The following is a 12417-nucleotide window of genomic DNA, read 5'->3' as shown; positions in this document are numbered from 1 at the left end:
GCCCGAGGCGGGCCACGCGTCCTTCGCTGATGCGGGCCAACGTCACTGCGGTCGCTGCGGGCTGACTGCAGGAGGTGGTGCTCAGTTGGCGCCGCGAGGAGGGCCGGGCTGTCGCCTCCTCTCTCCTCCCGCTCCGCGGCGCTGGCCGGGCAGAGCTGCCAGCCCACGGCGAGTCCTGGTCACCTTCCTCCCCGCGTCACCTAAGTGATGTCAAGCACGGGAGCTGGAGTGGGGAGATGAAACAGAGAAAGGCGGGGCCGTGTGGACAATAAACAGTTTATTACCAATATGAACACAGATACTGTGATGCACTGACGTACCATTTTGTTTTAGATTGTGATAATTCTGAGACAAAGAACTCGTTGGCTGACAACTAACATGTCTCTGTGTTTTCTGGTGATGCCACGATACATTTCTGTTGGCAGAGGGTCTTCATTTACATTGCAGACTACTAGTAAAAGTACTTTGAAGTCATCTATCAAAAGCAAATGGTTCACGTGTGTTCTGATCTACTACTAAAAAGAAAGGTAATACATTTAAATAAGCAAATACAAAATACAAAAAAGGCTGACAAATCCAATGTGCGGTGTCAGATGAAATCTAAAAAATCCAGAAATTGAAAATTTAATATTCTTTCGATTAAGACTTTTAAAATGAAGCGAATCCAAGGCAGCAGCAAGCTTCAAAGTGTGCCGAGTCTGCTAATAAAAAGGGTATAAGAACAAAGACAGTGCCGGTGTCCTCTCTCACCATCTTGCGTGACCTTGGTACACTTAGAAATGATCCGATCTTCCTAGCATTCTTAGTACCGTCCAAATGCTTTGCAATCATTATGTTGTACTGATCCTACTCAACTCCTGCCGTATGGCTAGAAAACCAAACCAAAAGGTTAATGCGTAACGTTACACCCAGCGTGACGGAAAACGCTAAGCGTAGCGGCTGCGGAAAGTACACGCCGGTAAAAGGATGAGTGGAGGGTAAAAGGATGAGGAGGGGCGAGCAGTCAGCTGTGTGTTTGCAAACTGCAGCGGTGGCTCAAGAAGTTGCCGCTGTGGTTTACGTGATGTCTTATTTTGCACTGGAATGGACTGGGGAGGCTCTGCGGGCCAAGCTGCCGGGACGGTAGAGTACGGGTGAGGGTCTCCTCAACCGCCCCGCAGTTCTGCGAGCACGCGGGTCTGGGGCAAGGGGACAGGGAATGGTCTGTAGCTGTTTTACTGTCTCCTTTTCCCCCCTTCTGCGTGAAACTAGGATGGGGAGTGCAGGGCGCATGCATCCTCACAGGCCCTAACGCAGGCCGCAGTAGGCACTGTGCTGAGCATTTCATTCACGGCCCTGACAGATGCACTTGGTCATACAGCGCAGAGCCATCCACAAAAAAAGGACCGACACGTTTGGTACAGCTGTGGCACTGTCCAACGAATCAGAAAAATACGTGGCTGTTTGGAAAGCTCTAGTCGAGTGAAGGTCTGAAACAGCTCTTCAAGCAACAGGAAGCCTACGGAGGATGCTGGGGAAGGACTTTCAGCTTGGTACCTGTGTGCCCTCCTCAGCCCAGACCTGTGTGGCTGGCTGGTTACGCTCCCTGGCTGTGACAGACCGACATGCCACGGGCTACGGGCAGGCCCTTGCTCACCCTCCCACCGGTGAGAAACACCGGCCAGGGAACTGCTCACAGGTTGGGGGTGAAAATGCTCGTCAACAGCATCAAAATAAAGGATGTAAACACAGTGTCACGATCAGAGCTCAGATAAGGTAGATGCTTGTTCTTCACAAGTGTGTAAGTCCGAGCTGCTCGGAGAAGTCTGAAAACACCAGGGGACTCTTTGCAGTTCCTATCGTCTTATCTACGGGAAATTAGTCATAAAGATGAGAAAAATAATAATTTTTCTCTTTCTTACCATCAATTATCTCCTCTTTCACTTTGTGTAACTCTCTTACAACTTCCTCCAATATTTCCTGATGAGACAAAACACAAGTCAGCTGCTCAGAATTTCCTTCTCACCGGTGGAAGAAAACACAAGTTTAACACGGCTGTGCTCGTCCCCCGCCTCCACTGACCATCAGAGCCCAGCATGACAAACGGCTACGTCTGCACTCCTGGGGTGCAGAAGAGGCTGCACGTTCCTGTACAGACCTCTGGCTCAAACAGCAGTGAGATCCTGCTCCCCTGCTGCTCACCCGCTATCCCTCCGCTAAGCACCTGGTTCCAGAGGGAATCGGAAGACTGAACAGCTGGTTTGCTTGTACAGCGCATGCATGGGGGAAAATGGGTAGCTTGTCGAACCTCCTAACTGCAAAAGATGCTTCCACTCACCTGTTTCATTCGATCAAAATCTAAGGCATCCATAGCCACATCGTTGCTGCTGCTCACTGGCTTCATCCTGGAGAAAGGGAAGAAGAGGATGGAAAAGGCAGTCAGTTCCTCGCAGGGCAGGCTGAGCTGCACCCACCTGACGGTGAGGATGAAATCCACCCCGAGCAGGAGCACCCGTGTCGGAGGGCTGGACCGGAGGCTCCCTCTTGTGCCGCCCGGGACCGCTGGGCAGCCGGAGAGCAGCACTGCATGGCCCGACCCTCTCCCCTCCGCAGGGCGCGCAGAGACCGCACTGAAGCTTAATTTACGCTTCTGGTGCTGGGAGTCTCAGTGATGTCGGATCAGAAAACGCTGAGATGGCTTCAGGGGATAAAGCCTGCTAACGGTGTGTTTTCTTACAGCACTTGCAACCCGCAAGCTAGAGGTCTGGTTTTCCCTCTTTCACAGTCAGTTTCTTTACAGCAACCCTATCTTGGCCACCTGGGCTTTAATCGGGTGCCGAAGTAAGACCGGAATACAGGTGAGAAAAAATAACCCAATAACCCTTTTCTCGGAAGGCCTGACTCAAGTGGAGCTCGTTGATAGCACTGTGCAGCACAGCTTTTTCTTGACCCAGGAGCAAACCCAGTCTGCCCGTAACGGCTAGTACACTGGAGCGCCATCGCTCTTCCAGGACGGCAGCAGTCAGCGGGCTAAACTCTGACGACGGCAGATAAATTAAGGAAGCAGAAGTTGCTTGACTTTCTTTTTTAATCAGTGACCCTAAAACATTTCAAAAAGGAACTGTGCTACGTAATTCACAGAAAAGGCTTCAAACGACTTGGCCGTCACCTCTGCGCTCAAACTGGGGGCTGGCTGAGATTCTACTGCTCCTGAGGGCGTGCTCGGCCTTGCAACCCTTTCTCAGGAAAATCTTAACACGTCTTCTGCCATCTCACAGCCAGGCGGGGAGTTCAGGCAGACACCAGCGCCATCAAACTGAACGGGAATGGAAACAGGCTGCTGCGGAGAGCTTGCAAAACACGCCCCGCTTCCCCCCCAGGTCAGCTGAGGAAGCAAAGACTGAGCACTGCTCCGGCTGTTAAACCAGGAAAGGAGTTTGTTCCCACTGGACGACTACTCCCAGGATGGAATGGCATTGCAGAAAAGAGATGGCTGCTTTGAATAGCCCACGTTTCATTCCCGTTTGCAAGGAGACGGCTTTTCTTCCCATTGGTGTTAGGCGAACCGGAGAGACTACGTTTTGCTCTAGTAACACAGGCACATCCCTCTGAATGTCTGGGCAGGGCACGTTCCAGCATCTTTAACGCAGCAGCAACCGCGTGCAGATAGTTGCCACGGGCAACTTGCTGTCTGCAGACTATCAGCTCTGTTTTACCCGTAACAGTGTAAAATAAGGAGATCTCTGCAGTGAATTCTAAGCACGTGTAAGTCTCTGTTCTACCTCCTTCTTCAACTCACCCATCTCAGTGTTCAGCACCGTGGTGACACTGGGGGTCCTGGGCCAGCGCGGAGAGGAATTCTCTCTGGAGCTGTCCGTTACTGAACTTAATCTCGATTCCCGTGCAGAAGAACGTGGGTGATACTTTGACACCCTCCAGCTTTTGTACCCCCTGTTTCTGAATGCCCAGTCTGTGGCTGGGCCTTTTTACAGCTCGATACCACCAGCTTACTGCACCGAGTTTTGCTCTCCTCGTGCACCCACGGCTGCACAGATGGAGGAATAACTTCCCTTCTCCCAGTTGCGGGCTCTTCAGATCATTCCTGCCTTTGCTTTTGAATTTCTGCAGGGGCTGGACAAAGAAAACTTCTCCTACTGGCAAGGTCATCCCAAACCCGCTGTAAAAAGATGCTCCAAAACCCGCCCTGCCCTGCGGCCTAGTGCGCTGCCAAGCCTGTGCCTCTGGTTGATGCTTCACGCGCTTGCTTAAGTGTGATTAACATCTGTGATGCCTGTGCCCACCCGAGCAGGGGGATGCTTCCACAGAACACGCCTTTGACATGACACACTCCACCTTCACACTCCGTGCAGTGACAGACAAAGCAGATTGTAACACAACGGGTAAAAGACACGACAGAAGATGGACATCAGTGCGAATGATGGGATCAGCCAAAGGACAAGCCAAGATGGTTAAGAAGCCGGGCTGTTAGCCAGTACCTAGAAGACACGTGGGATTGTGTGGGGCTCTTAGCTTCACAGCTCTTCACCACGGATGGATTTCTACAGCAATGGAATGAAACGAGACATGAGTTGTGCACGTGCCACGGGGACAGCATGACCATCCCGCCTGCTAGCCAGCCACAGGGACACCCCGTGCAGCTCACCTGGAAAGTAGTGAAGATACAGGCTTTTCCACAGAATTGCTCCTTTCCCATGGCTTCTTCCCAGAGTCTGGAAAACAAAAGCGAAAAGTGACTGTTTATTATTTTTTCTCTAACAATAACAATCCTGAAGTCGACTGTCTTGTACAGCTGCTTTCATTCAGCGAGGGTGAGTGACTTAGAAAGAGCCATCAAAGCAGGAGTGCTGAATGACTGCAGCTGCCTACACCAGAGAGAAAGCATGGGCAAAAATCTGCTTCCTGATCCCTCTAATTAGGGACCGGATAGTTAAACAATACTAAAAAGACGTGGAACTGGAACGGTAGGAGGAAAAGCACAAATCACTTCTATTAAGAAATCCAGGCGAACTGCTGCAAGGCTTATTTTATTCAGTACCATACTCATGTATAGTTTAAGTTAAAAAGTCTTGGGCTTTTTGTCTGCATAGCTGGCAGGAAAGGTGGGTGTATGTAAAAACAGGCAGTGAGACCCCCGCTGTGCCAATCTCCACAGAGAATTTATTTCATGTTGCCTACATTTCTAACCAGTAGGACATTCCCAAAAGCTGTGCTACATCAAGCTTGGTACTGAAAACACTTACTATCACCCCAATCTCCTCCCATGCAAACAGTCTAAAATAAAGCGAACTGTTTCAGTCTTGAGTAACACACAACTTCACACACAACGCCTCCTCTGTGAGGTCCTAAGAGCTCTCCGAAAGAATTACGGGCACTCCCAGGAAATCTCTAGATCTCATTCCTCGTTTACATGCACCTTTCTGCTGGCTTCTTCCCCTTCCCTTGCAAAATACACAAATCGTGGCTTTGTTCCAAAAGGAAGCTGGAATGGTGAAATACTCATTCCCTTGAGAGAGACTTCTTCTAGAACGTATGAAAGCCAAGGCTGATGCCAGGACGCCTCTGACTGACTTGCAGCTCATCTACTCAGAGTTATTCCAACTCTTCATAGGAAAAACATATTTCGGAGGCTCCTTAATTGCACCTACTAATTCTCAGGATGGGGCTTACTGCAGAAAGCAGTAAGGTTAAGGAAGGACAGCAGTTTGAGACCAAACCCCAGCTGTATGCACCAGGACAGCCACACTGCCAACAGTAAAGTAAGAGCTCTTTTGTCTGAGAAGACCCAGGTACACAGTGTTGAAGACGCAAATCCTCAGATACGTGTCTGGACCCCTTCAACTAAATGGGCTGTGTTACCATTTTCTTGACTGTGAAGCATGTAAAATCTCCACTTCTTGCTGAGTACAGGTCTTAAAACAACAGGCCTTCAGGAACTTTTCTGTTAGTTACTGCTGCTGCACTCAGAAGTAGGACGATGAACCCAGAATCTAGAGGTGACGGAGGAGACTAGATTAAGACAACTACAACACGAATAGTTTAATTTAATACCTGACGAATTTTGCTGCTGCTGGGCAGGACCTCGTGTACTGGGTGAAGGAGAGGTGCTAGCATCATCCTAGGAAGAGAGAAACAGGACATTACTGAATTCTGGAGATGAAGAGCAGAGTCCTCTGCTACTCCCGAGACCAGCTGCAGCACAGGTGGTACAAAAGCAAGTTTCCTCCAAGCATGTCCAACGGACACTGCTGCCAAGGCATGGGTTCAGGTCCATTTAAACTGGAACCTTTCTCTCCCTTTAGCATGGGGAAATACTTGTTTCCCCTAACGTGGACACTTTTTAATGATTCCACTGACTCACTCTCATGCCTGTATACCAACCCCGCTAAGCTACCACTGAAAAGTGCTGGCGGCTGTTGTCTAAATACAAACGATCCATTTCCCAAACCCAGAAACTCTGTGATGTGGAATCTGAGCCACCTGAAGGAACTGGAGGTCAGATCCCAGCGTTTTAGCCCAGGACAATCGCTGGTATCAGCGAGAGTAGTCCAGGTACTAACAGAACGTAACTACACCAATCAATACACCCCCTAAGCAGAAGATTAAACACTGCATCGCAGATTTGGACTCTTATTTCCTGGGATTTATGTGTGACAGATCATAAAACATCAGCCCATATACCTGATACGTCAACACTATTCAGCAGCCCTCAAAACACTCTCAAAGCATTAATTGTGCATTACAAAAGGAAATTGCACCCAGTTTGACAGAAGATGCCCCCACCACAAAGTGCACTCAAGATACACATTAAACAGATGCTCCCAAAAACACTTTTCGAGATAGTTTGGTGGTACTGAAAAGTTTGATTTGGGATATAAATTAATGCAGCGCTTCAAGGAGAGAGAAGAAGGGGCAGAAAGCCAGCAGAGGCTGGATAGTTAGTCAGGTGCCTTTCATGTCTGAGTGTACGGTTCAAAACTATCTTTGGAGCAAGATTAAGTGTAATGATTGCGTGGCAGCATCAAGGGTTCAATAGGCAAATTCCATGCTTGAAGCATTCCCCCAGGAACATGCAAAAAATAGCTGCTTTTCTCCTTAAATAGTACATCTCCTGCTACAGACCTTTCAGGCTGGGGCGAGCCCTGCATGTTCTGAAAGGCGTCCCTCGGAGCGGCTGTCACCTTGATTTGGGAGGGAATCTCTCCATGTCGGTGACAGGAGGCCCACACGATGCTTTATGAGCACGCAGCATGGCACAGCGCCTTCGCAAGAGTACAGGTTAGCAACGGGAATGCTGCAGGAGCGGCCGCCCCGAAAAACACCACAGGGGAAGGGACAGCATAAATCCCGGCCTTTCCTGAAACTGGAACGATCTCCCGTGCTTTACCAGTTTGGCAGGTAAAAAAAGTGGTTTAATCTGCGTGTTGAACTTAAAGTTGCTGCATCGAGTTTGGTGTGAAGACTGAGACAGATCAAAACTCTTATTTCTTTGGTGGACACTGTACAGACAGAACAGTTAAAATAGAAATGGATCAAAGTTCCCTAATGTTGTCCAAATCCTACCTCATTCCAGTGTCAGTATCGTGAACGCATATCTTAACTTCCAGTGGTTAATGTACTGTTCACCCTTCCCCCTCCCCCAGACATGTTTTCTGTGTGCGCTGGGGTGTGAAGCGAGCCGATTCTGGCTTTGCAGGGAGGATGGCAGCCCAAAGTTACACCACATGGTTGGGGATACACTTCACCTTCTCTGAACCCGCAAATTTAAAACAAGAAACATGGACTCGATCTCAAGCTGACTTGCCAGAAGGTTCAGAGCATCTTCTTAGGGATCAAGCATCCACCACACACTACGACACTCGGGTCAGACCTTGACAAAACACCCATGAACCTGGTTGGGACAACACCTCACCTATGAATAAGGCGGCAATTCCTGTTTATAGCGCGCCGTTCCCAGGATTTAGCTTTGGGTTGGATGTGCAAATGTATTCCTGGATCAGCACTGCGTGTCACTGCCTGCCACAGAGAGTGCACGCGCAGAGGACTCTGGCTTACGAGACAGCACACCACCGTTACGTGCAAGAGCACAACAGCGAGGAGTCTTTCACTTACGTTTTGGCTTTCCTCTTCCTTTCTGTCAGCCGGCTTGTCTGACTGCGACGCCGCTTTCCTCCTTGGCAAAGGAACATGAGATAGGACACACAGTCAACCCTCAGGAAACACATCCCCCACGTGGGAAGGCTGATTCAGGCCCTGGTGGGAGCTACTATTGACTTAGTTCATCCTAGGGAAGGTGGCAGAGGCTGGATGTGTTTGGTTGCGCAGGATCGGGGTGGAGGTGAGGAATCCAGACCCCGGTGACGCGGCGCAGGGAGAGGCGGTGTTTAACAGAGGAGAGCAGGGTGCAGAGCGTAAGGGAACGCGTGGAGGCGGGGGAAGGAAGCGCAGCTGGGTATGAAACTGGGTGAGAAATGGATGGCTTCTCTCTAGGGCTCAGGAAGTGGGGGGTCCTGTGTCCTACACAGGAGGAACAGCCCAAACTCCACAGAGGTTTCTGAGGACCAGCCCAACCCCCTGAGGTGGCTCAAGTGGGTATTGCACTATGTTCTCAGCCAGCTCCAATATCATTTTACCACCTGTCCTATATCCCCCCATCCCTGTTCCCAACCAGAGGAAGGGCTGTGGCAGTGCTCCCATGCCATGGGAAGACAGTCAGAAAAGCCCTTCAACCCAGATCCATCCTCACCGGGAAGACTGGGCACCATTTCTGCTCAGCCAAGACCCCTGCTCCCTCCAGGGTGGGAAAGCTCTGGCTGGAGATCAGGAGTAAGGAAATGAGTGCACCAGGCTGGGTTGTCCAGTGCCTTTGGTGAGTGACGGGAGATCACTGCCGTCTCAAGTCCAGTTTCAAGGCAGCAGAGCTCCTGAGCCCTCTAGTCTCAGGACTGGCAGTGTTTGTGGTGCCTACAGAAGTTGGGTGAGGACCTGAGACCCTCACTCCGTCCTGCTTCCCAAGGAGAGGCAGAACTGTCCGAGAAGCAAGCGGCAGTGAGCTGCGAGCCATCCACTGGAGCAGCTGGACACGAGAGTAAACAAAGATGCTGGTTGTTTATCTTTGAAGAACACACGGTAAAACTTTGTGGGTGTTAGCCACACTGGCTGCCAACCAAACCAACTGAAAACCAAATTACTGGTTTTCAAGCCCGATTTGGGGTCTGAACAGTACTCAAGTGTGCCAGGTACTGATTCCCTAGGCATCCAATTTCCCATTTTAGGCAGTTAGGAGAACTGCAGTTCTAGCAGCCACATGGATTTTGGCTGTGATAATCCTTAGCCCTATGCACCTGTGAACACTACCCTTGGCAGATGTTTTGTAAAACACCGGTATGACACCAGCTTGTCAAAGGATTTTTTTTTTCCTATTCCTGGCAAAAGAAAAGCCTCACTGGATACACAAATTGGAGGATTTGATGTAAATTTGACAAAAAAAGCAGAGGATCACGGTGCTCTGTGGAAATTATTTCCAGATATTCAACTGCATTAATAATTTCACTAAATCAGTAATACTTTTATAATCTTTCTCTACTATTTACTTGATTCTTCTGAGGAAAGAAAGGTTGTAATGACTACAGACCTGAGCGAGGGGAATATTTGTCAGGGTGAGAGATCAGTGTTAGATTCATGTCCTGCAACAAACTTAACTGGGCTAGAAGTGATGGCAATGTGTGAGACAGTCCATTGTTAGGCTTGCACTCAGTCCTGCAGCAAAGGGCTGCTCTCACGTGGGCCACCAAATCTAGAGAGCCATATTTTATACCACCTGAGCTCTCAGAAGCATTTTCCTCCGTTACTTCCCCAGCATTAGACACATCCCCTGTTTCTGAGCATGTGGTTTTCTGCTCAGAAAAGGGTCCCCGAGATTTCATGCTCATCGCTCAGGGATTCCTATATTGAACACTCTCAGTTTCAAAACCATTATTTTTACCTTCTGGCTGCCAGCTCGGTAAGAGCAACCCAAAACACAGTGCCAGGTTTCCTTTTTCTATGTCATCACACATAAAAAGGGTTTTGCAGCCAGAAGAACTCCTCTCAGTATCAGTTTAACAGCACGTGCCCAGACTGCACCTTTGACCAACATCTGTGCATTGCCAATGACTTCGGGAAGCAAAATTTAGGAGACAGTTCTGTTGCTGTCAACTCCCTGGGAAAGGATTTGCAGCTCAGTTATTTTCAGAGTCGAGGCAGCCCGATGCTCACAGCAGCACAGGCGTTCTTGTTAAGATAACGAGGGGATCCATCCCTACCTACCTGAAGACACCAGATCCCGCTGCCAAAAGCTATACTGGTGTACATCTCAGGCTAGAAGCACAGAAATCTGTAGGATATCTATATCCAAGCATATGAGATGTCTATTTAGCTTGCTTGCTTGCCTGAACACAGCTAGTTACCCCAATCTAGTCTCAGAACCTCACTTTGCTTACAGATATCTCCCCGTTCAGCAAGGTCAGTCTTGATACGCAGCAGCACAAAACAGATCAGCAGGTGAACCAGTAAATAACTATTTAAAGCTGTTAAATTATTTTAATTTGGAACAGAGAGAAAATTATCTATTTGTTTTTTGACGCTACTGATAAGTTTTTATAGTGTTGTGTATTTATTTAATGCTTTCCAAAGGACTTCATCCACAGTCCATGTTCAGAATTCCTTCTGAAACAACCAGGACATGGAGAAAAGTTGGAATCAGACCCTGCGAACTGGGAACTATTTTTATCCTACTTAAAACTCCACCTCTGCACACTATACAATTGTACCTACTCTTCATTATTTTACCATCGTTTTCTTTTGCTATTCAGGAGGTGAAAAATATTTAGAGCTAAAACCAGAAAATTTAACAGAAGGAGCTTGAGAGTTAGAGCCTGACAGAACATCACTGATGAACTCAGGGGGAACAGAGAAAGCAAAAATAATTGGAATAATGTAATGCCTTTTAACAGCTGGTAGCTTGATACATCACAACTCGCTTTGGTGCAGAATAACTTGGCTAGTCTGTCTGAAACACTCTGAGCATCGATGATAATTTACCTGCCAAGATGTTGTCCTTTTATTGCACTTCTGTTTATAGTTCTGGGCCCAACATCCTCCATGTGCTGCATAAAGAATGATTGGTCTGAGCTCCTTTCATAGTTTACTCTTTCCAAAACCAGTAACTTTGAAAGACATCTGGGAAAATGGCAGACCTCCAGAGGATGTATTTATCACCATCTTCGAAGGTCAGCACGCTGCAGGATTTGCTCCAGTGACTGAACTCTGGCAGGTATCACTGCTGCAACACCTACGCTTTCATACTAAAGGCCAGGCGATGCTGGTGACCAACACCTGCGCAGGACGTGTCACATTGCAAAGGAGCATCCACGCGACCCACCACTAAGCAAAAATGACAGCGCCTTGTTCCGCGGCTGGCTGGAAAGCTCATGCGAGTGCTTACTTGGAGTCTGAGTACAAACCTTTTTGCCAGTAATTTATTCATTTCTTCCATTAGTCCTCCTCCGCCTCCTCCGCTACTTGTTCGATTGGCATCGCTCTTAGAGACCCCACTGGGGCTGGACCCTCCTGAACCATCTTCTGGCTTAAGACAGAAATCAACATTGGAATGAAGGAAATTAATTTCATTTACAACCACACCCCTTAATGATTAGTTTTCCTAATTATTAGGAAGAGTGATCCCAACCATAGCCCAAAACCAGAGTCAGGACTTGTTCTGCTTTGGGAAGAAGATGAACATGGACCTTATTAAACCCAGGAGCAGTCGGAGTGAGGCAAATATGTGGGAAAACTATGAAAAAACACACAGTGCTGTTTGTTCATGATTATGTTAATACAAGATTATGCAACCCTTACCTAAGTGGACACCTACTGATGTGAGGCCTCAAGAACCTGCACTGTTTTTCATAAGCATGGTGCAGCTTTATCCACTTATAACACCTGACAACACTAACATTCCAGTATAATGGTGGACTTTGCAGAAGTAATGAAATCCTGGCCATATGAGAACATGAAGGAGCTTGCTAATTAGTATTTTCTGAAGGGCAGAAATTCTACCAAACATCCCCTGCTCAGCTTTATTTGCGCTACAGACTCACATTTAAAAGTTCACCTAATGGTCAGCGGAAGCACGTTTCACCGGTTTTGCAGACCATTACAGCAAGCTGCGCCAGGCTTTCCCGCAGTGGAGAAGAGCCCGTTGGGGAGTCCCAGCGCCACCTCCTTACCCGTTGAACTCTCCTTAGTCCTTAGTTTGGCCCCAGCCAGAGCCGCTGCGAGCCCTGACACTGACCCATCTTCAGTGCTTGCCCCTTGGCCGGCGCCTGCCGGCAGCGGGGGTGGAGGGGGGGGCGCAGCTCCCATGGGTGGCGGAGGGAC

At 48.7% G+C, this 12417-nt stretch overlaps 1 protein-coding gene across 3 annotated transcripts; it reads right to left on the bottom strand.

Annotated features, from left to right (window-relative positions):
• Window positions 1-257: 257 nt before the first annotated feature.
• On the bottom strand, window positions 258-12415 carry LOC104511361 (ena/VASP-like protein). 3 transcript variants are annotated; one of them, XM_010153946.1, is made up of 9 exons: window positions 12267-12415; window positions 11502-11623; window positions 8110-8170; window positions 6049-6115; window positions 4643-4709; window positions 4476-4538; window positions 2318-2384; window positions 1902-1959; window positions 259-868 (listed from the first exon to the last, which is right to left on the bottom strand). In XM_010153946.1, exons 2-9 carry the CDS (start codon window positions 11531-11533, stop codon window positions 831-833), a joined length of 453 nt encoding a protein of 150 aa, XP_010152248.1. In that variant the 5' UTR covers window positions 11534-11623; window positions 12267-12415; the 3' UTR covers window positions 259-830. The 3 variants fall into 3 exon arrangements, with proteins under 3 accessions (XP_010152256.1, XP_010152248.1, XP_010152263.1); XM_010153954.1 differs by lacking the exon at window positions 4476-4538 and having other exon boundaries at window positions 258-868; window positions 12267-12399; XM_010153961.1 differs by lacking the exons at window positions 1902-1959; window positions 12267-12415 and having other exon boundaries at window positions 261-868; window positions 11502-11618.
• Between the last annotated feature and the right edge of the window lie 2 nt (window positions 12416-12417).

The sequence above is a fragment of the Eurypyga helias genome, unplaced genomic scaffold (assembly GCF_000690775.1).
Source record: "Eurypyga helias isolate BGI_N326 unplaced genomic scaffold, ASM69077v1 scaffold24520, whole genome shotgun sequence".
Taxonomy (NCBI): Eukaryota; Metazoa; Chordata; class Aves; order Eurypygiformes; family Eurypygidae; genus Eurypyga; species Eurypyga helias.
The sequence above is the reverse complement of the archived record's forward strand: the minus strand, read 5'-3'. Positions and strand labels throughout refer to the sequence as shown.

Bases quoted from the DNA above. Each gene is read 5' to 3' on its own strand.
- LOC104511361 (XM_010153946.1), bottom strand. From the start codon at position 11,533: ATGGAAGAAATGAATAAATTACTGGCAAAAAG. The intron at 8,171-11,501 runs GTTTGTACTCAG...TCCTTTGCCAAG, and splicing joins AATAAATTACTGGCAAAAAG to GAGGAAAGCGGCGTCGCAGT. The intron at 4,539-4,642 runs GTGAGCTGCACG...CCATTGCTGTAG, and splicing joins GTATCTTCACTACTTTCCAG to AAATCCATCCGTGGTGAAGA.